Raw genomic sequence first — 24,105 nt, forward strand, 5'->3', positions numbered from 1 at the left:
CAAATTATCTGTGGGTCCAGTGGCTGAGTGGTGGTAACATCTTCATTTTTCTACCTAGGCGGCATTGGAAAATTCAAATATAGCGGGTCACATACCGGACCACTCGGGCCAAGTGAAAATACAAGTTTACATAGCTCATAAAATAAATGTTGACATTATTAGTAATAATCTCCATACAGACTTCCGTCTAAATAACTAAGAGCGGAAGTTTAGTCAATCATCTAGCACGGGCTTTTTGATAAATGATACATTTTACAACGCTTGACACGCCACAGACAGCTTTTGATAATGACTTTGTGGAACTGGACATAACCTCCTCTATTCAGATGTTAATTAAGTCAGCAGCACAACAAAACATTAATGAACAATATCATCGAAACGAATATCTAAGAGTTGTCGCCCTTCCACTCACTAACGACCCTCACTGTAGCAGGAACGATAACCCCGAGGTTGTATCGAATTATAAGTTTCAGGATGTGCTCGACAAGGAAATGTTGTATATCAGCCTTTATTGTAGGTTAGAAAACCAGAAAACTTTTCCAATGTGTTATGTGTTCAGAGAAATCGGAGGTAATCAATTAAACTCTTGTACGTACCAGATGTTTTATCAATCAATTACATAAAATACCCTCCATCCTTTTGATTGGCCAAATCGTTAATTGATTGCACGTCATGTTAATTTGTGGACAACAAAGTTGCAATAACTTTAGTCATATAACGTAGGACTAAACTACAAAGCATATATTGAAAGAAATGATATCCCTTCCATTTCGTAAAGCATATTGCTAATTTGATATTTCCGTGAAGTTGTCCACGTTAGATATTGAATTCTAAATGACACATCAACACTGTAAATGGTGAGTGAAAATTGGCATGAAAGGATACAAGCAACAGGTAAATATTGTAAAAATAAAGTTCACTTGCGTTTAAAGTTTGATATAGTACAAACCAACAGTTTTTAGATAATTCGAAATTTGTGTATGTCAACAGTTTCGAAAATAATTTATAGACTTGCTCTTCTGTTGTGAAAACTTTCTCGTTTACAGTAGGTGGTAGATCAAAGCGATCGAATAAGAAAGTGTTTAACTGAAAATGGGTCATTGCTTGCAGAATAGAGTCTGGTTATATATGCTTGTGCGCCTTTTCATGTATTATATAGAAGAAAATCCGTAGTCTATAAAAGTCGTTTAGTTATGAAACAGATAATGGCGAAAGTTATATTATCGACGACCTCTACTCCATTAGAAAGACTGGAAGTCATACAATTATAAAGCCACGTCAACAGAAAAAAAAGAAAAAGTAATGAAAATTGCGAATAGATGACAAATGAAATAAGAAAACGTAAGGTACCAATCTGATCGCTCCTCGTTATTATCACACAAAACCATTATATTTTGCATTGTTTATTTTTGCATTATTTATATGTCATCAATAGAAACACACACATACGAAGAGTCTTCGATTATGAAGATCGAGAAAAAGAAGTTCTATCAACAATACTGAAAGCCAACGCTGAAATGAGTTTTCCAACTTCACATATAATTTGATTTGCACCTCGACATATTAAATCATTTCACAGAACACACTGTACTTTTAAATGTCAAGTCAAATTTTTTTTATAAAACACTACGTCACTGCATGACGTCACGACTGTCATTGGAATTCCATTCATAGTTCAAGGATATTGAGAGTGATGGCGATCTCGATCGCCATGACGCGGCGATGTTTCGTGGCTGGTAATTTTAAATTCACTGTGATTTTGACAACTTCGTGTGTGAACCAGCGAACGGTGACTCTATACGAGTATTCGATCTTTTCTGTGACATAGGATTATATGTGTTTAACCGGTTGTCTTGATGGAATGACGAAGGTAGGTCAGTCGATAGGCTAACGATGATCATATTGAAAGGCTAGGATGGCAGTTAGTTTTCATGGTTACTCTACACAAATATAGACTCTGAGTTACAATTAAAATAAATATTTGTATATGAACATCGAGGGGTGTCATTTTTACCGAATGTTCGTTCATTTAAGAGCCAATTCCCAACTTCCAAATACACAGGTTACTGAGTAGGCCTAACAGTTACTGACAGTACAGTAGAGTAAACAAATTCCAGGGCCCCCTGCTGACGCAAACGGAACCATTTCATAGGTTGTGACATTTGACATTTTCTTTTTTATATTTTTTTATGTATGGCTTTTATTTTATTTCCTGTCATTGCCAGGTGATTGTGTGTGTTTACATGTTTTTAATGACAAATGACAAATCTGTCGGGTAGGCAAGTCTGTATTGTACTGTAACTGTTACAACAGGCCTGTAGGCGTAGTCTGTTTGTTACAGTAACGGAGTTATATGTTCGCTCAGATGAAATGTCTAATCGTTTAACCGTGTAGCCCTATTGATTTACTGCTGATATGATATATATTTATCTAAGAATGTATGTATTTTTATAGTTAAGTCCAACGTTTCAATATTATATTATAAGTTGATTGTCGATACATGGCGCTAGTCAACATTCGGCTGATTCCGTAGTCTACATCCGAAGGTAGCCGACCTCATTCGACATGTCGCTGTGTACACGTCACTGGAGACATGGATTTACCCAGCTTTGGGTACAAAAGCTTGGAACACGTTCCCGGGATTTCATTCGGCCGATGCCCAACGCACGAACACCTGTGTAGTAGAGACGGGCATTAGCCTGGCAGGTCAGCTTCCGGAAGAAGCTTCGTCGCCTACAAATTGCCATCATATTCCGGCGAAAGATACGATCACATCGCTGCCTTGGATCGCGTTCTACGTACATTGGATGGTTGCCCTAAAAATTTAGAGAAAAAACAAACTTCTGTGAGATTAAAGTACACTCCAAAAGAGCATTTTCCTAAAATATAGCTTGATCTGCTCATGACATGTACGAGTCAAGCATGTACATAGCGGTCAACAATATTTGTTGTAAAAAAAGATTGATATGTCTTCTTTCATCAGCTGCTTATCAGAGTACATGCTAACCAAAATATTCTTGTTGGGTTTTTTTCGCGTTATTTTGATATTTATTTTGAAATTATCTTTCATAAGTGATTAGAATCAATAGCTTCATGAACAGTGGAAACTTAGAAAAAAAAATGAAAAAAAACACCGAATCAATCAATCAATTGCAATCAATCAATCAATCAATCAATCAATCAATCAATCAATCAAGACACTGGCTGTCTAATAGCTGTAGTATACATACACATTTGTAGCAGATATCATGCCGCCTGCAGGCCGGAAGGAATGAGTTACTGAAGGGGATGTCGAGGCCGAATGGAATAGTACACCCGTTGTTAAACGGATTATTATCACAAGTGTATCTCTGACTGGAGACGCTGACGAAGAGTACACACGCCAGTACGATCAGCTGTGTAAAAAACACACGTTATTATAAGATATAAACGTTCATAAAAATGAAAATTGCTTTCATCTTTAAATCAAATGAGTCAAAAGAGCAGATACAAATATTTATATTTCTATTTTTATGGCTGACCAAGCATTATTCGAACAAAATTCGTATGCTACTAGTATAGTCCATCAACACAGAAAAGGTCATTAGAGGTCAATATACGGTGTTAAAGTATGAAAATAACAGAACAATAAGAAAAAGCCAGTACCGATGTACTTTCCAATATCACACAAACGCAGAAGACCGATGTTAACACGCTTATACACATAAAGGTATAAAACAAATGATTTGGTTTGGAACTATTTGTTTAACGTCCTATCGACAGCTAAGGCCATTTAAGGTCGGCCTCCCGTTAGTGCAAAGTGCATGCGTGTGGGAGTGCGTAGTGCTGCGGTATGTTCGTGTTAAATCTCCTTGTGATAGTCCGGATCTTTTGCCGGTTTATAGTGCTACTACTATCTGAAGCATGCTGCCGAAGACACCCAGCAGGACACCACACCCGTTCACATCATTATGACAACGGGAAAACCAGTCGGGCCCTTCAAAAATGCTTAACGCTGAGCAAAAGTAGCAACTACTGTTTCTAAAGAATCTGGTAAGTCACGGTTTTTGGACAGAACCCAAAGCCTTCCTTACAGGGGCGAAGGCTCAACTGAAGACCACATGTGCGGCATTGTAAAGCGAGGCATTAGAAAATCTTACCAATCCTAATTACTTCAACATAGAAAGTCTTTGAACAGTATAATTCTAGGTCAAACATCAATTTCAAAAGGGATAAAAGTGAAATGCAGGAATACCACAGGACGGCGATCCAGATTGGTGCATGTAACCCATTAAAATAGAGTAAACCTCTCATTGATGTTACTAATTCCCAGTTTGGTTTGGTTTGTTTAACGTCCCGTCAACAGCTACATTATTGTACGGTCATTTAAGGACGACCTCCCGTACGTGTGATATTCATGCGAATGGTAATTGCGTATGTGTTTTGGGAGGCTGTGGTATGTTCAGTCTCCTTGTGATAGTCGGGAACTTTTACATATTTATAAGCATACTGCCGAAGACACCCAGCTGGACACCACACCCAGTCACATTATACATTGTACTGACAACGGGACAACAGGACCGAGACGACAATAATACCATTACAATGTATCACTACCCCGTATAATGAACAATAGTATAACGTCGTAAAGAACGTTACAACGTTACGTAACTGGCATACATGCCTGGTTAAAGTCGTAAGGCTTTGAAACGTTAGCGAATACATGGAATTTTCAGTTGCCATGTTAATATTTCGTTAAAAGAAATTACCAGAAGCCGTGATTTCGGTGTTGGGTACTGAGGACAGATTTCAATGAGACACCTAGAGTAATACTAATTAAATTATAAAGGCTCATTATCAGTACGTTACGATGACTGCACCTAGTGTAAGAAAACAAAACACAAAAATACAGAGTGGGGAGAAAAGGAAAGGAAAAAAACAATCAGATCCCAAGCGTTGCAATTTTGGCCGATCTATTTCGGTCTCGGCTATATACATTTGTATAACAGACATGTGTAATTATAAAATTACAAAACAAATATTACTAATTCTCAATATTAACCTAAATATGTTTTACACCAAACATCACCGATATACTATAGAATTCATTTAAATTTGTCAATAAACTAGTGTGTAAATATTCTATATCAATTTTATTTTCTTATTTGGTTTGGATTATCCTCCTATCTACAGCTTTGTCAACCGTCATCTGGGGGTGTCCTCCCTTCTGTGCGAGATACATGAATGTATTGAGTGTGTTATGGCCCGATACGGTATGTTTATCTCCTTGTGGTGATGGTTTGGAACTTGGCTTTATAGTGCTACCTCACTGAAGCATACTGTCCAAGACACCCGGCAAAAACTCCATTTCGTCACACTGTACTGACAATGGACTAATCAGTCGTCCAACTGCATGTTAAGGGCTAGGTAGGTTAGTACAACAAAGATATAAAATCCATTTAATCTGTAGGGCGTGTGTAAATATGTATACTTTAGTATACTATTGTTTGAGAAACGGAAACCAAAACTATTAAAGTTCAAATTCCAACCATATCTAATTTTCTGAGTTACTGGACAATAACTTCTGGATGATTTGTTGTAAATGAAGGCTTTGTGGAGACATGCACTTTGTGATTTAATTATATACAAAGTTCAATTAAAGCTCGTCGCAGACGGGAAAAAAACGACGTTGTTAGCGGGAAATCATGCTAAAGGAAATGATACTAGAACTGACGCCAGGATGGCTGACTAAACCCCCGCAATCTGCATGAGTCAGTGGTGAATTAGAACTGTTAATTAGAGGCTAAGTAAGATAACCAGTGCAGGCCGATATTTCTAAAATTCAGAATGTCTGAAATATGTGATTTTCACAATAAAGAGAATTCAGTCATACTCACATCTTCACATGGTCCTCTATATTTGTGTGAAGTTTCATTGAAATCGGCCCTTCGGTTTAGGAGGAGTTGTCTGGACAAACTTAAAGTTATGGTTCTTATCGGAAAACCTGTTAATAGTGACCAGTTGTCATAGTAACCATAATTTTGAGGAAAAGAAACTGAGATGCACATCTACACGTCTAAATCGGCCCAGCGGTTTAGGAGGAGTTGTCCGGATAAATGTGTCTTCAGACAGACGGACGGACAGACAATCTGATCCAGTATACTTTGTTGCGGGGATATAAAAAATGTCTTTACATGTTTAAACACTCATAATTCTTGTTTTGAAGTAGACACTTTGTTAACCTAAACATATTATTAGTTTTAGATTCTTAACAGCCCATCAACACTGTAAGGTCATTAGTGTCAAACTATGGGCAGTAAAAAGGGCCAAAGACGATACACCATCAAACACACGAACATGTAAATATATATGGGTACACTCACGTTAAGTTAAAAAAGTGGCTGTCAACTGAAATCTTTTCATGCAGACCAACAGCTTTGATAGTTCAAATTTTTGTGTATGCTTACAGTTTTTAAAGAACTTACTCTCTCTTGTAAGTAGTGGGAAAACACTTATATATATGGTACATCGTTTAAAAAAGTATGCAGTAAAATAAAAGCGGATCCTCACCTTTAAGGAAGCCATAGCCAGACAGATTTATCATTCACCAGGACTGCTAAACTTCACAATTAACCATGGTCAACCTCTTACTTCGACGGTTCTCGCTATTGGTGAACATTGATTATTGTTTTTGTATGATAGCGTTTGGGTTCATAAGTTGAGTGTTCACTTCCTTAAGGATCATGTTTACACACGACACGTGACTGCGCTTGGCACAATTCATACATACACTCTTTAATCTGCATGACTAATGACTCTCTCCGGAATATTGGAGATATGTGCAGATACATGTGGCTTTGATACGTATTTACGATGGTACAAATCATTTAGCGTGTGGAACAATACGCTTCTTTTTTACTGCTGTTTTAACTGAAGCTTGGATTTCACTGTATCGTATGTCACGTAAATAAAAATATATACGTGTTTCAATAACATACAACGGACAACTAACAAGTGGCCCTTAGCCTTAACGGTCATATGACTTTAAGGACCTAGTACTTTAATGTATATTTTAGCATACATAGTAGAGATACAGCTCTACTGACAATCATTGTTATTGTGCAATACCGCATGTGGGCATGGTGGCTGTCTTTGATTTCTTAGCATTGGTTTGATTTTTATTGGTGAACGTTCTATCAATAGCTATAGTCACTTAAAGATAGTCTCCCACGTGTGCGAGATGTACGCGTGTTATTGGAGGCTGTGGTATGTTTGTTTCCTAAATATAGCGCGAAAATGATGTCGAATTTATAGTGCTAGCTCACTGAAGCATGCCACCGATAACAAATCGGGACACATTATACTGCCTACGAGCGAACCAGCCGTACTTCTTCTGAAAAACATGAGCGTTAAGCAGGAGTATCAACTACCATTTTATAGACTCTGATTTATCTCGGCCAGGGCCGAAAGTCTTCCTCACTGGGCCGAACGCTCAACTAAAGGCCAAATGTGAGACATTTTCAAGTTGTGGAGAAAGAAGAGATGAAATTCATCAATTTTCAATTACACACACACACATATATATATATGCACCCCTTTTATCGTCAAAATGCTGTCATTCAAATTGATAAACTGTCAAAGAACTGAAAAGTATAACTTAATTTTTCATTAATTATTTTTTTTTATTGTCAATTAGTAAATGCCTTTTCTGCAGAACACAACATGCCAACACATTGGACAACAAGTTACAGGGCGAGGCTTAAGGGAAAAAATCCCAGAAAATACCTAGCATCTACTAATCCATATGAAGCATGTTTTCCAAAAAATAAGTATATGATGCATGGAGTTGTTAATTCTGCCATCGCATTGACCTAAGTACAAAATCACGATATGATGAATTAAAGAAATTGCGAAAAAAAAATAAAAATAAAAAAAAAAATGAAAAAAAAAATAAAAAATAAAAAACAATGAAAAAAATTAAATGAAAAAAAATAAAAATAAATAAATAATAAAAAAAATGTCTTGTGAGCAACTATATACATTTATGTTTGGATGACATTTTGTATGCAACGCAGTAATTAATGGAAGATAGCATACTGCACTCTTATTTGTTTATGGTTTCAACAAAGCAACCATTTAAATATATAACTAGAGTGTGATAAAATGTATATGGCCATGCTCACGACGATGATGTTATGCCGTGTCCATGTCAAAACAATATAAACAAGGATGGATAGAATTGCAACAGCAATACAAAGTCGGGGCCTGACCCAGGAGTGTAACTATTTATTTCCCATTTTTTTTTTAAACTTCGTGTTATACTGATCGCGTATACCAAGTTTCGTTAAAATCGGAGTAGTACTTTAGGATTGTCCGGACAAGCCTCAACCAATGAGAAGCCGGTGGCCATTTTAAAAAATGAATTTCGAGAGAACAAAATGTGGGATGCACAACTACATGTTATACTGATCATGCATACCAAGTTTCGTTAGAATCGGAGTAGTACTTTAGGAGGAGTTGTCCGGACAACTCTCAACCAATGAGAAGTCGGTGGCCATTTTGAAAATTGGTTTTTCGAAAAAAAAAAAAAGTGGGATGCACAACTACATGTTATACTGAACATATATACCAAGTTTCGTTAAAATCAGAGTAGTACTTTAGGAGGAGTTGTCCGGACAAGTCTCAACCAATGAGAAGTCGGCGGCCATTTTGAAAATTGGTTTTTCGAATAAAAAAATGTGGGATGCAAAATTGGGATGTACAACTACATGTTGTAGTTGAGAAGTCGGCAGCTATTTCGAAAATTGTTTTTTCGGAAAAAAATATGGGATTTACAACTACATGTTATACTGATCATGAATACAAAGTTTCGTTAAAATCGGAGTAGTACTTTAGGAGGAGTTGTCCGGACAAGCCTCAACCAATGAGAAGCTGGCAGCCATTTTGAAAAATGAATTGTTGAAGAAAAAAAATTTGGGAGGCACAACTACATGTTATACTGATCATGTATACCAAGTTTCGTTAAAATCGGAGTAGTACTTTAGGAGGAGTTGTCCGGACAACTCTCAACCAATGAGAAGTCGGCGGCCATTTTGAAAATTGGTTTTTCGAAAAAAAATGTGGGGTGCACAACTACATGTTATACTGATCATGCATACCAAGTTTCATTAAAATCGGAGTAGTACTTTAGGAGGAGTTGTCCGGACAAGCCTCAACAAATGAGAAGTCGGTGGCCATTTAGAAAATTGGTTTTTCGAAAAAAAAAATGTGGGATGCACAACTACATGTTATACTGATCATGTATACGAAGTTTCATTAAAGTCGGAGTAGTACTTTAGAAGGAGTTGTCCGGACAACTATTGCGTGACAGACAGACAGACGGACAGACGGACAGACAGACGGACGGAGGGTAAACCTATAGTCCCCCCATTATCAAGATGGTCATTCTCACTTCGTTGCATGGACATCTAACAACATCCCATAAAGGGTTACGGCGGGTTAGCCTTCTGGATTGGCCAATCTCTCGGAATCTTGGAAGTGAATCCAATAAATGCGGTCCGACTTTCCTTTTTGGAAAATTTTGATTACTGAGAATGCAGATTTTGGATGGTAAAATTTGTTTGGATGGGCAATGCATAGCGAAAAATCATCTGGATTCTGAGGAGCTATCTGAAAGGCGGCATATTCTCGTTCCTCTGCGCATTCATATCGGGAAGGTTTGATTACTGAGAATGATCAATAGAATACAATTACAATTTCTAAGTTTTTAGCAGATTTTGGATGGTCAAATTTGTTTGGATGGGCAAAACATAGCCAGAAATCATCTGGATTCTGAGGAGTTATCTGAAAGGCGACATGATCGTTCCTCTGCGCAATCCTATAAACAGCCAAGTGCAATTCAGGACTGTCGTGCGTACGACGTGAGTGCAGATGTGTATCCTGGTAAACTGCGGTATGTTCGTGTCAAGGCTCCTTGTGTTAGTCCGGGTCTTTTGTCGGTGTATATCGCCACCTCATTGGCAACACCTCGCAGTACAACCCTAAACATGCGAAAATCCGGACAATGGGGAAATTTGGATGGTCAAAAAATTCTTCGTCTCCAGAGTTCTTTCTTGTATGCAGTACGACAACGTAGCATCATTACGCAAATGCGTTTCAAACGTCTATGATCACGAATTGCCAAGACATTTACGAGTTGCCTCCCTTTATACTCTACCTTAATCCTTAACCCCGCCCATTTCGAGGTCGACTCGATTCATTCAGTCAACTTTACAAAGACGAAAATCCAACAAGGCCCATTAAACCTGAAGCTAGCTGGTACGTGTACTAAGTGTAAGATTTATAATTGTTATTTATGAACATGTTTCTAAGCATATACTCCATAACAAAATAATTTTTTTTTTCCTTTTAAATAAAAGATATTCCCTTGTAAACAGTGTCCGAATTTCCCCATATAGTAATTCAACTATACGGTGAAATTCGGACATAAATGGGGAATTAGGGAGGACAACTATCTTGTAAATAAAACTAGTATCTTACAGAATAATGTATCATTACACTTAAAAGTGTCTTTCAATAAGCAGCTATATATATTCAAAATGATCGCTTTTGCATTAACTAACCTTTTTTGCAAGTTTTAACAAGGCTACTGAAGTACTTTGTATGGTCGATTCCAGAACTATTTTGATTTGCCAAGTAACGATTACATTAAGCAAGCGTTCAGTTTCAAATTTGTTTTGTTTGATTTTAATTTAGTTGTTGTTTTAGCGATTTCGCATTTTCAAACAAGTTGTTTTGATTTTTTTATCTAATTTCACATTTTAATCATTTTCATTGACGTTCAATCACCAAATTCCATGGTGAGGAGAGAAAGTACTTACTGACCTGAATAGTTTTGTAGCGATGGAGATAGAATGTCGAAAAAGTATTTGACAATACGAGTTTAGTTTGGTTTGGTGATTTTGTTTACGTTTGATTTTCTTGCACCTTTTCTACTATGTGTACATTGCGCATGTATTCCATTTCTTTATTTCAATGTAGCTTTTGTAATATGATAATTACATGTATGTGATATAACATTGAACATTTTTTATATAGAAATTTACCTCTGTATTTTTCATTTGCTTGTGATCATGGTTATATTCTATCACTCCGTTTTCTCTACGTTGATAGATAGGTTCATTATTACGAGATCGATTTATCTAGTGAGTAGATCTACTTGTCGATTAGGTAGTTGCGAGCACAGTCCTTTTTAACGTTTTAAGACTCTTTTTAGATTTGCTGCTCACAAAAACTATTGTCATTTCGCGGGTTATTTGGGGGATGACGTATACATTATATAATCTTCATTCATTTATCAACAATTTCAAAACAAGTTGCAAACTTATATTAATCGATCTTCTTGGCCTGAATGGAAGCGCGTGAGGGTCTTATTGTGGGAGGAAACCGGAGTACCCGGGGAAAACCCACGTGATCGGGGAGGTGACCCCAAACCTATTCCCGTCCGGTAGGGTATCGAACCCCGGTCGTCTTGGTGAAAGGCGAGTGCGCTACCACTGCACCCTTGACGTATACATTGCAACAACTCTTGTTATTGATATATATTTTAAGTGACTACATCGATTTGGTTTATTTTAAAATTATAGGATGAAGTATCTGATCCTACCAGGCATATGGATGGTAGGGATGCATTACTGGGGTTCTCGGCAGCTGACTGTTGGAGAGATGTACAAGTTAGAAAGACAGCCGGAAACCCCCAAAGACATGGATGCGATTGCTGTTACAGACCAAGGGGTTAAAGTCAGATATCTGAACAGAAATTATGCTTTTATCCTTTCTAAATTACTAAAATCAAACATTTATAACACATGGCGGCTTAAACCCAAGGAAGATGCCGTTGTAGGAAGCAGAAGAGTGGGCTCCTAGCAAAGATGCAACATTGCCTGCATAATACAGGACGCAAAATCAAGACAAGCGACCGATTTGCTTGAAGCCTGTGGTTTCCAGTTTGAAGTGAAAATGCGCTAGTAAAATCATAACATATTGTTGATCCTTCCAATCTGATAGTTGATCGATACATTATGTAATCAAGTATATAAAAAAATGAAAGTTAAAAAAAATAAGCGACTCGATTGGGTTTTTTTTCTCACGGAGACAAAACATTCATATGCTTAATATAAATGGTCCATCACAGACATAAATAACATGTACTGTTGATAAGAGTTCCGATATTGGTACAAATGAGAAACTGTATGAAGTGAAAGCAATTAAATTGAACCTAATTGGTATACAGCAACCATGAAACAAGTTATTAGATTTATACTGTATGTGGTTATTTCCACGGGGGTTAATTTCGCGATTTTGATAGGTAAACTGTACGCGTGGGAGTAATAATTGCGATCGAATATCTTCGAGTGATTTCTATATACCATTTATATGTATATCACATAATAAAACGCATAGGGAAATTTCGCGGTCGATTTGTCATTGCGTAATTAGAGTAAATTTTCCGTGCGCGTAAATTTCAATGTTTACAGTAAGTTGTTTTACTTGTTGGTCCGGATCAAAACGCGCAATGGGTCTTAATGCGAGAGGAAATCGGAGTAACCTAAAAAAAACACGTGGTGTGACAGGTGACCAATATCTTATTACGCCCGGCCGCCAAACTCCTGTTGCCTTGGTGAAATATGATTGCGCCATCCACTGAACCAGTGACCACCGTGATATTTTTATATGTGAACAAACGATTTTTGTCTTACAAAGTGTATTTGATAAATCAAAGTTATAAAAGGCACAGATGCAGTTTCTTAATTATCACAGTAAGTTGTTTATACATGTACACAGCATTTATTTTAGCAGGATGCCACGTAAATCCAAATGGATATACAAGAAAATTAACGATGAACGCATGTCCAGGGCGGTAAACGTTGTGAAGATAAGGGCATGAGCACCAGAAAAGCCACCGAGGCCTTCATAATTCTTAAATCTACTTTATCCGAACACTTAACTGCAAAAGAAGTAATTGGTCGACATTTTGAAAGAACAACAGTTTTCCCACCAGACGTGGAGAAGGACATGGTTGAAATGACCGAATCAAGAGCCAGTGCAGGATTTGGTTAGGAAAGCTGCCCGTTTGGCAAATGCCAAATGCAAGCGTGGTGGGACGAATTTTGTCGGAGGAATCCGTCCATTACTCTCAGAAAACCGGAAAAGCTTGAAAGCGTAAGAGCACGCAATATGAATGCGGTTACAATATCTAACTATTTCAGAGTTTGGTTTAGTTTACTTTGTTTAACGTCCTATTAACAGCTAAGGTCATTTAGGACGGCCTCTATTTCAGAGACTTGTCTGCAATCGTCCATGAATTGAATCTTCAGAACTCTCCACATAAGATATGGAACATGGATAAAACGGGTTGCAAATATCTGTAATTTCGAGGAAAGGATCTAAAAGCGTCCCGGGTGCTATTGGAGACTCTCGCGAGAGTGCAACAATTTTGCCCTTTTTAAATGCGGCAGGAAGAGCACTGTCCCCATGGCTATTGTAAGGGGGGAAACATCCAAATCACTGAATGGCTTTAATACAGATGAGGGGCCCACCAATGTAGTTTGGACTTTCCAAGCCAAAGATTGGATAGATGAAGCAGGTGCACTAAAGTGGCATAGAGATATATAATCTTAAAGATATCGGTCCCGAACGACCGCAGTTATTAATACTGGACCAACACATTTCCCATGAGGCAGTAGAGCTTTTGGAAGAAGCAAAATCCAATGAAATCAGCATATTTGGACCTTTTAAAAAGTACTTTGACAAGGTATGTTCCGAGTTCACTCCTCGTCTCCGGCAAATATAGTGATCAAGTGGACATGGCCAAGCCTATTGAAACAGGCCAACGAATCGGCCTTCTCTGCAGATTATATGAAACAAGGTTTCAAGTCGTGCGGGATTTTCCCTTTGAATCCGCCGGCCATACCGGCAGATGCCATTGTCCCTTCATTACGCTCCGCATGATACCCGGTCAAGAATGGAGGCACCACTTGGAGTCGCAGTTGATCCTATTTCTGAGGTTTCAGAAGATGAGTTTTCTTATCTGCAGTTACTTTCACAAACTTCCTTGGGTTCTGAATTGTCCGTAGATACTGAACCATCAACGATTAAATTAGCCGATAATGTAGGTTCCTCTCCAACTGCACATTTAGACCCGCTTTGGTCCTTGATAAGGGAAGCTGCCACACTCAATCCTGATTGGAACATGTTGAACAATTTATTCAATTTCCGTAATGCAACATCCACATCGGAGGTCAATACGCCTTAGCAAAAAGGGAAAAAACGGGTTACGAGTCATAGACTGCTAACATCCGAGTTTGAAATTGAAGAGAAAAAAAATAAAGAAAGTCAAACGACGAAGAAAAGATCGGACGGAAAAAAGAAATTAAAAGGCACTTTCCCCGTACTGCATTGACTAATCAAAGCAATACATTTATTTGAAAACAAGATTTTAAAAACGTAATTTGTTTCATTTTCAAAAGAGTGTAAAAGTAGAAAATTCCTTTAGTTTTTTAACCAAAAATAAACCTATATAATAGTATTTTTCATAGTATAAAGATGTATCACAAACACGTACAAAAAATGTACTATGCCATGAAATATCAAATTTAGTACCTATAATGTTGGATAGCAGCATGATGTCAAGCCTTACGAGATGTTTTTACTGAAATGTTAGATAGACAGATATCTTTGTTCTGTTAATTTAATTAAAGTCATCAATTCTAGTCATTACATGATTATCAGATTGTTTATTATTGTATTATTCGTTAGTCTTGTAGAGACACTAGGCCTACTACATATGTAGATCACTATCAATCTGGTAACATAGGCGCGTGGGTCCCTATGTCCAGTCGAAAGGTATATTAGTGTGTATTCAAACTTACATTATATCAGGTTGTGCTTGAAGCCTCAAACAAGATAAAGTATTAATCCAGTTCAGTCACAGGCACGTACAATGTAGGTCCCTTTGTCAATAAAAAAAAATCTGGATGTTTTGTTGCCAAAACATAAAACGTACCTGATTTTGTTTATTTTTGTTACTAATTTTATGCTATTGAAAATGTATATATATATATATACACGTTAATATCCATGTTTTTTTCCGGTGGAACGCCCATATAATTTGCTTTTTGCTCGGAGAGCAACACGTGCCGAGTTGACAAAACAGTTTGCTGCCACTGTGGCCAGGAACCGGCTTGTCAGGACAAAGACGTGATGAAGAAATATCGAATTGTGTTGCCGATATGTATGAAGAGGTGGGAAAGGACACTCAAAAACGAAATCCAAAGAAATAAGTTACATGCCATCGAACAGTTGTCATGTTGTAAACAATTCATTTGAAGTTTAAAGTTTAAGATAGTCAAAATAAATGTGAGTTTGTGGTATAAGGTACTTAAACGGGTTTTGGAGGTATGGACCCAGACAAAATACACCAGTGTTAATAATCTCGTTTTCTGTTATTAAAATCTCAAATCCCGATATTTGTACAGTTAATGTCTCAAAGATTAAATTTCAAATCATGAATATATTTCAATATTGAACTTAAAATATATGGTAAGTATGTGTTTATAATTTCAGAATGTATTTTCTCAGGTTTATATATTTATTATTTTGTCCTTTTATATATATATATATTATCTATAAAGACATACATTTCTTTTAAAATCAAGTCTTTTCAAGTTTTTTTTACATATCAAATAAAGAGTTGTCTTGGTTTTTAATAAACATACATTGATTTTGTTAAAATTTTATTTTATTTAGTACTTAGTCTTGTTTGTAAAATGTATTAAATAGAAGTTTCTATGTTTTTATTCTACATGTTTAATATGTTTGATATTAAAAAGCTATTGTGGTTCAAAATAAAAAGTGGTTATGTTTTCATACTATTATATTTACACTTGCGTTGCATTGTCACTAGATGACGCTTTTCAAGCCAAATGTTATTCATTTCCGATAATGACGCTTGGTGATTAGGCATGCGCATCGATATCAAATAAAATGTTAGTATAACTACCTGTCTTGAAGATGCCAACGCTTGAAAATTCAATTTATATTTTGTGTCGTTAAAAAAGCTGAAGAAAAATGTCAATCCTTACAAAAACAACATTAAAATATATGGAGTTCATGAAAACAAAAACAATCGGTAAATAAAAAACGAACTCGTTAATAAAATTTCGTTGTTTGCAACATACTGACGCCATGGAACCAGCCGGCGCTATGCCCGATGACGAGGATCATTTCAATACGATTGACAGTGATAGCCTGGCAATTATAATGTCAAAATTTTATTGTGAGGCTTGTCCTAAACAAAATTACCAGAAAGCCGGGACACCAGCCCTACAGGAGAACCACAAAAACACACCAAAAAACATGTATGCTGCTATCAATAGACATTTACACGTTTCTTCCGTATATAAATCACCTGAAAGCTAAATGTTTTAAAGCACTTAAAATTCTAAAGATAGTGTCCCACACTGACTGGGTTGCTGATAGGAAAGTTATACTAAGACTTTACAGAGCACTTGTTAGGTCGAAATTGGACTACGGTTCCATTGTCCATGGTTCCGCTAGAAAATCGTATCTGAAAATATTAGATACTTTAGGGTCTGGGTGTCTGAGACTCGCTCTTGGAGCCATCAAAACCACACCATCTGCGAGTCTCTATGTAGAGGCAAACAAACCATCACTGTATAATCGTCGCAATCAACTTTCACTGCAACAAGCACTTCAATTAAAATCAAATCCATAAAACCCTTCCTATTCCCTTGCATTCGATCGAAATTAAAAGGATTTGTTCCATAATAAACCAAAATGTATTCTATCGTTTGGAATACGGATGTCCTCTCTTTTAGAAACTGCCAAAATTAATGTCGACTCAATCGCATCCTGCGGAACAATCAAAATATCTTCATGGACTTTAAAATTACCGATAATTGACCTTTCCCTTCATGACACAATTAAATCTGATACTGACCCTCAGGTCTTTCGTTCGCCATTTTTAGACCTACAGTCAGAATATAGTGGCTTCCAATCATTCTACACTGAAAATGATAAACTACAATACTGTTTTCAACTATTCAATTATCGTTCTCCTTTACGTATTCCTGATAGTCTTATTATTTTGTGATTGATGATCAGCTGTTTTTGGAGTGTTTGCTGATGGAAAAAACATCAGAACCTTAGAGAAAGTGATCTCGAGAGAAATACTTGAAGCCAGTGCTAACCCCAAGTTAAGATGAAAGAACTAGAAGTTTACGTTTAAAACAAATTAAAGGAGGTATCATTACGGCTAGGGCGAAGTGGATGGAGGAGGATGAGAAACCGATATTTTGTATTTTTAAGACTAAATACACTTCAAAATGAAGTCCAATGCTGCAGAAAGATATTTCTATTACAAACCAGGAAGATAGGCTTAACATTAACGCTGATAAAACACATTTAATATGGATTGGCAGTAACAAATATAGCCTCATTTGATTTTGCAGTTTGGGGGTAGGTTTTTTGTTTTTTGTAATTGACATTTTAGTTGACTTAAAGATAAAAAAAAAAAAATAAAAAATAAAAAAACAACAAAATTAATAATGAAAGAATGGCTTAAGTTTTGAACTTTCACAAAGAGACCTAATACGAACATACCAAATACCACAGCCTCCAAAACAAAACACATGCATGTACGCACGAGAGGTCGTCCTTAAGGGACCAACCAACCGATTGATTTCCATAGACTTAAGTGTTAACGTTTGGATTATTTCATTCAAATTCTTGAATTCAATATCACAGTTATGGTTTATAATTAGTTTAGGTTCTCATATAACAAAACAAAACAAAAAACAAAAAAATAATGTGTCCTTCAGCTGAAATTTTCTCCATTTTGAAAATGGGTGAATTTCGCAGTAAAAATTCTCAAAAATCTGAAATGTTTACCTGTTAATTATTATTACCTAAAATTTTGGGAAAAAATCAATCGGCCTTACGAAATTTATATCAACATTTCTTATGGAAAATTACCTTTCAGGCTACATATCTATTTTCTTACTTCATAACATACTGGACAATTAGTGGCTGCCAGACATTTTATCGTTGGCTCAACTTTCTATACACTGGGGATGTTTCAGAAATATGTATTTTTTTCTGTTGGTTGCTGGTTCCCTTATATGACGATTTATTGATAGTACGTTAAACACTAATGAACCAAACCAACCGGCGCAATTTCCACTCAAAGAATGTCGTTATAAGTTGACCTTAGTTTTTGATAGGAAGTTAAACAATTCAGAACGAAACATTCACCGATCGGTTTTGAGTTACAGATTTACGATGTTATATTTATTCCCTAGCTTTCGTTTTGTTTTTTTTTCCTTTTCGAATTTGATAAAGATTCTTAACGATGTGATACTATTCAGGAGAATATTTTAGGATATTTCTAAAATAAAAAAAAAATGATCCAGTGTAGAAACTTCGAGTTGAACTAAATTGAATGACTAACCATATAGCGAGGACTCTTGGATTTTTTTTTTATTTGAGATTGTTCCAGAACCAACCGAGCTTTTCCTAATTATTTTCTTCAATTCACCCAGTTGTCACTACTTCTGATCATGAGTTCATCCACTAGTTAGTAGAAACAGCTGGCTACCCACGGCTCAGCACACCATGGGAGGTTCTGTTCACGGTATTTGACAAAATTCTGTGTTCCAAATGAGGAGGTCGCTGTGTAGTAAATTCTATGATCAATAATACATTGAATGAACTTTAGTCCTTTAAACGTGGAGACGCAAGCTTTCAACATGCTGACACGGAAGTAGTTTTCGCACTGCTCTCTTGTTGTATTGTGTTGCGATGCCTGAATAATAACAAAAATAACGTCGGGGCATAATTTACCAAACATACCCTTAGATGGCACAAAAAGCTTAAGAATACAAGATTTGAAGAAAATATGAAACCATTCCAGTTCTCTTAATGCACTTGACATTTCTACATTGAAGCATGTCATGAAATATAGATATAGAGACAAGTCTCCTTATTATCAGTTTCTTTCAGGTTTTTATTCAAAGCAACACTTTAACTATGGCATATTGACGCATGCGCTTTTCGATATCATAGGGAAAATATCTCTTTATTTGCGCAGTATGAGGTTGTAAGTGTTCCATGCCATTTCCTATGCCTTGGTATTCCATTTCCACAACACGAGTTCTCAGTTTGAGAACGTTACATTAACTTAAACTTCTTATATGTTCATAGCAACACGTAAAAGTAGTTTGGCTATCCTTTGAATTATTATGATGTGATTGTGGTTACACGCGTATTAAAGCTGTATTGCTCAAACATTTCCGCAATGGCTTATTTATTGTAACAAACGCCTCAATCAAGTGTATCGAGATTCTTACGGTGTAGAAAACTAATTATGATAATAATATTTAATATCAATACCGACTCCGAAACGACCAATATACAATGTATGAATGCATATAATTTTATATTCAACAATAATGTATCACACCGAATATGATCAGCAATCTGCCGATCAAGAAACTTTGCATAAGGCTGTTACACCAATGAAAGTATCAGGTCATCGGTGGTGTGGTTTTCCGTCTGAAGTATTTTCATTGAAGTGATAGCTGATATTCCTGACTGTAAAAGTCACCTATCTCTTTTACGCACATCGTCATGATAAAGGTGAATTGGGGGAATTGCTTTCCAAGACCAAATCTATACCCATTGTGGGTAAAGCATTTTACACTTGAAAATAATAATTATCAAGTAGACAAAAGATGAACTCAATTACTGTCAACGTGGAAATACGCTTATAACACGGAGTCCTTTGTATCGCGAAAATTCCCCACGCGTATAGTTTACATATGGAAATCGCGAAATTAACCCCCCGCAAAAATAACCACGTTAGAGTACTATTGTTAAACATTCTCTCTTACATAGAAAAAACCAGTCGAAGTTGGATCCTGTCCAATTAGTGTTATTTCCGGCTATGCTAATTTAAGCTGAATTTTTCTTTATTTTCTTTATCGAAATTCTTATATTATTTTCTGCTTGATTTGCCTTGCGAACTGAAATAGTAAAGACAAATCTGATACGTCCACGAAAACTGTCCTGGCAACTAGAAATAATACATTGACGGAATGTCTCTCTGTATAGGAATTAGTATTAATGTACACACGTAAAATATGTAACATTCGGAAGGTTGTAGTAGTATAAACTGTGTAGCGTTTGGAGGGTAATAATTACATGAAGTATCTTCATTTTTGAATGCGCTCATAACGTTAAGTATGTAACATTTTGAGAGTGGTAAGTATGTTATGTTTGGCATAGTATCACAATAATTAGAGCAGTATATTCTTTTGAAGATTGACCCACTAAATTGACGATTGTAACTGATTGTCGGCTTGTTATGAAGATAAATTAAAAGCAAATCTAACTTTTTAACGAGGGTTTGTTTACCTCCCTTTATATACGTGCATTTTTGTCCTTTGACACGATGTATACCCGTGTTATATACTTATTTGAAATGTGCATGTGATTAATATTACTTACACATTTGTAACAAATATCATGGCGATTGCACGAGGTCGTGAACGCCGGTCTATCAATCCGGAATTGTTCTGCTATATTGCAACCATCAGAGTGTGGCGGATTGTCGCATACTTCCCCGCGGACCATGACAAACACGATGACAAAGGAGAGGAGGACGAGCACCATTTCCTGTAAATATATATCACACAACGAGTATATGCAGTGACACAATGAAAACCTTTCCCTGTAATACGTCATCGGAGAATAAGTCAATAATTTCCCCTAGGGGGTCTGCCTGAAGTCTCACTTTGAAATGATTCGCCGACACATTGCGTTGTGCCATCAAAGGTGGTGCCATCAAAGGTGGTTCCCTTGGCTGAACACCTTAGCTTATTGTGTGAAAGATAAGCAAGATCTTACCAGAAGGGTTTGGTTTGGTTTGGTTTATTTTGTTTAACGTCCTATTAACAGCTAAGGTCATTTAAGGACGGCCTCCCGTGCGTGCGACATGAATGTGTGTGGTGAGTGCGTATGTGTGTTTTGGGAGGCTGCAGTATGTTCATGTTAAGTCTCCTTGTGATAGGCCGGAACTTTGAAGAAGGGTAAAGTCACCATTTGTCAAACTAGATGCAATATAGATGAGTGTGACTTTCCAAAGTTAGAAATGGGATACATTCGGACTATCTCCTGTGGCACATATCAAATATCACTGGCAACTAGACACATCGGCGTGCACCTCAGTTATGATACTGACTATGGATATATCGGCACTCATAGACATTGCACAATGTCAGATCCACTCGAGGCATAAGAAGAATGTACAATGTTTGATATAGCATGGCAGCTCCGACACCATTTATCACATACACTATTAGTATTGCTAGTATCCAACGGGGCAGAGAACCATGGGAGTTTGACCCCACGTAGCCAGTATCATATATTATTTTCACAGTTCCAGGCGATGCATAATCCGCCAGAGTTCATAAAGCTCTCTTTAACAGTTGAACATCAGTTCTCAGTATCAGCTGCCCTGCAAATAGGGCGAAAGAATTGTACCTGCTGCCCCCATTGCATGATCGTAAGAGGCGACTAAATTTAGGATCTATCATTTTCTCTTCTTTCTGAACAACTTTCTTCTTCCTAATGTCTCCCTTGACAATGTCTCACTTTTGGTCTTCAGTTGAGCGTAAGGAAGGCTTTTGGTTCTGTCCCCTGGCCGATACATGCCAGTGTCATTAAAAATGGTAGTTGCTACTCCTGCTTACCGCTCAGAATTTTTGGATTGGGGCGATTGGTTGGCTCGTTGTCAGTATAATGTGACCGCATGGGGTATCCTTCTGGGTGTCTTCGGCAGTATGCTTCAGTGAAGTAGTAGTATAAATTGGTAAAAAAATTCCGGTCAATTACAAGGAGACTTAACAGGTACATATCGCAGCCTCCCTACACACATACGCACTCACCACACGCATGTATATCGCAAACACGGGGGGTCGTCCTTAAATGACCTTTGCTGTTAAACAAATAAAACCAAACCTAACCAAACTCAGGCAATTGATATTCCAACATAATTAATTTAACCCTCTATGACAATTGTAAACCAGATTTAAAAAACAATTTGTTTCTCGTGGTACTACATTGCTAAAAGTTTCAAGTGCATTCTTCAAACATCTCTTTTCTGGACTTCTTTTAAACACTTTTGGCTAACAACCACTTGTCAGTAAACACTTGTTAACAAAACGATATTCATAGTATCTTCCAGAAAGTTCTTCATAGGCCTAGAGCTACATAGAACTTACATTTCTGCAAGGGCTATCTGCCTTTTATCACTACTATATATTATAATTTTGAAACAAGTAAGCCAAATTGTATCCAAAAGTCAAACAGTTTAAGTCAAACCTCACGTAATGCATTACCAACCGTCTAGGTATTGCCTGACAATCTATACCGATAAATGTCCGCAACAGTGGTATTAATTATTTGTTTAACCAGCAATATCACTTGTACAACATATATTAATATTATCGCCCATTATGAAAAAACGGCTTTAACACTAAGAATTTGGATATTTTGGATTATTTATTTAGTCATGCTCTGTAAGGATAGTATGATGTGATTATATTTTATCACGGGTTGGGATTAGAAAGCTCAGATGTGGAAAATGATCACTGTTCAATGTGCATAATAAGAAGTACAGACAATTAACAAAGATGTGCATTACAGCTAGGTGTCTGTGCGATATGTAAATATAAGTTGCTATGCAAATGTTTTTATCCAATTCTGCATATCAAAATGTGCATAGCTTCAAAAGTTTCTGCATAATTCTAATGACAGGAATAAATTCCAACACATATGTAATGATGCTTTTTGTGTTCCGTCCAAGTAATTACAAGCCGGTTGGTGTTTTCACAGAAAAGGACATTGATAGGTTTTAGATTCAATCACTTCTTAACATGCTGAATAGGTTGTGAAATGGGGTCTAAATGAACATTGTGCATCTGACAAGAAACCAATCCTTACTAACTATAGGCTATTTCAATGAGAGTTTCCCTGTACACGAAATCCATTTTAATAATAGTTAAATTATTTATTCTGTACATGGCAAATGAAAACTTCTAGCTCAAACATTAATGGGCGAATGTCTTAAATATCTAGGCCTGGCTTCCGTTCGTCTCAAATGACGACACAATTTTTCTGGTTCATGCCGCTTGTTCTCTTACGTTTTGCATATTAAATTCTGATTTTGTTTGGATTTTTTGTAGGTTTTCTGAGTTTGCAACAGTATTTTAAACAAGTGGTTTTTAATACATAAGAAGTGTAGATTCACCAACAAAATTTTTATACTGAACTATGAATTTAATCACCTATAAACACTGCCATGCAATGTTTGCAGCCTGGATATTGAAAGTAGTAGGAAAGGGATGGGTCAGCTGCCCCTCCCCCCTCCGGCCCCTCCCAAATCCGCGGGAATGTATTTCCCGCCATATCCCTGACCAATATATCCCGCCATCTTTGAACCTAATCCCTGACCAATATTTCCCACCATATCCCTGACCAATATATCCTACCATTTTTAATACCATTTCGCGGAAAAATTAAAAGGCAAGGTCATTCAGTCCCCTGACCAGTATCTCCCGCCATATCCCTGACCAGAATATCCTACCAGTTTTAATACCATATAATTCTATATCCTTTAAAGGTCCAGGGGATTAAGTTGTACAGTCAACAGTTTCCGTTTACTTTACCTAGGCTTTCATCACACTACCCGAACAACCAGAACATTAAAAAAATTCAAATTTTATTTTAGAAGGTACATGTTTGAGGTTTTGATTAGCCAACGTTGTTTAAGTCGGACTTCGTTGTTTTAGTATACACGCATTGACCTTATACATATCCCAATCTATTCATCGACATCCCTAATTTCAAGAATGATCGTTTGATTCAGATAATATTCTCGTAATAATCTCGGTAATAAACGATGGAATCTCAGCAACAGGTTTCGTTTTCTTGCCAAACTTGCTATTGGGTTAACAAGTTGTCTCAGGACATCGATTTGGTTCCTCA

The 24,105-nt window shown here is 36.8% G+C and overlaps 1 protein-coding gene across 1 annotated transcript; it reads right to left on the reverse strand.

The window, feature by feature from the left end:
* Positions 1-1,387: 1,387 nt before the first annotated feature.
* On the reverse strand, positions 1,388-6,681 carry LOC117343758. The gene is made up of 4 exons (XM_033906246.1): positions 6,550-6,681; positions 3,231-3,395; positions 2,473-2,816; positions 1,388-1,472 (listed from the first exon to the last, which is right to left on the reverse strand). The coding sequence occupies exons 1-3, from the start codon at positions 6,562-6,564 to the stop codon at positions 2,583-2,585; spliced, it is 414 nt and encodes a 137-aa protein (XP_033762137.1). The 5' UTR covers positions 6,565-6,681; the 3' UTR covers positions 1,388-1,472; positions 2,473-2,582.
* Positions 6,682-24,105: the final 17,424 nt, after the last annotated feature.

Source organism: Pecten maximus, chromosome 15, assembly GCF_902652985.1.
Source record: "Pecten maximus chromosome 15, xPecMax1.1, whole genome shotgun sequence".
Classification (NCBI taxonomy): Eukaryota; Metazoa; Mollusca; class Bivalvia; order Pectinida; family Pectinidae; genus Pecten; species Pecten maximus.

Coding starts and splice junctions, on each gene's coding strand:
- LOC117343758 (XM_033906246.1), bottom strand. Junction 2,817..3,230: donor ATGATATCTGCTACAAATGT/GTATGTATACTA, acceptor CTAAATTTTTAG/GGCAACCATCCAATGTACGT.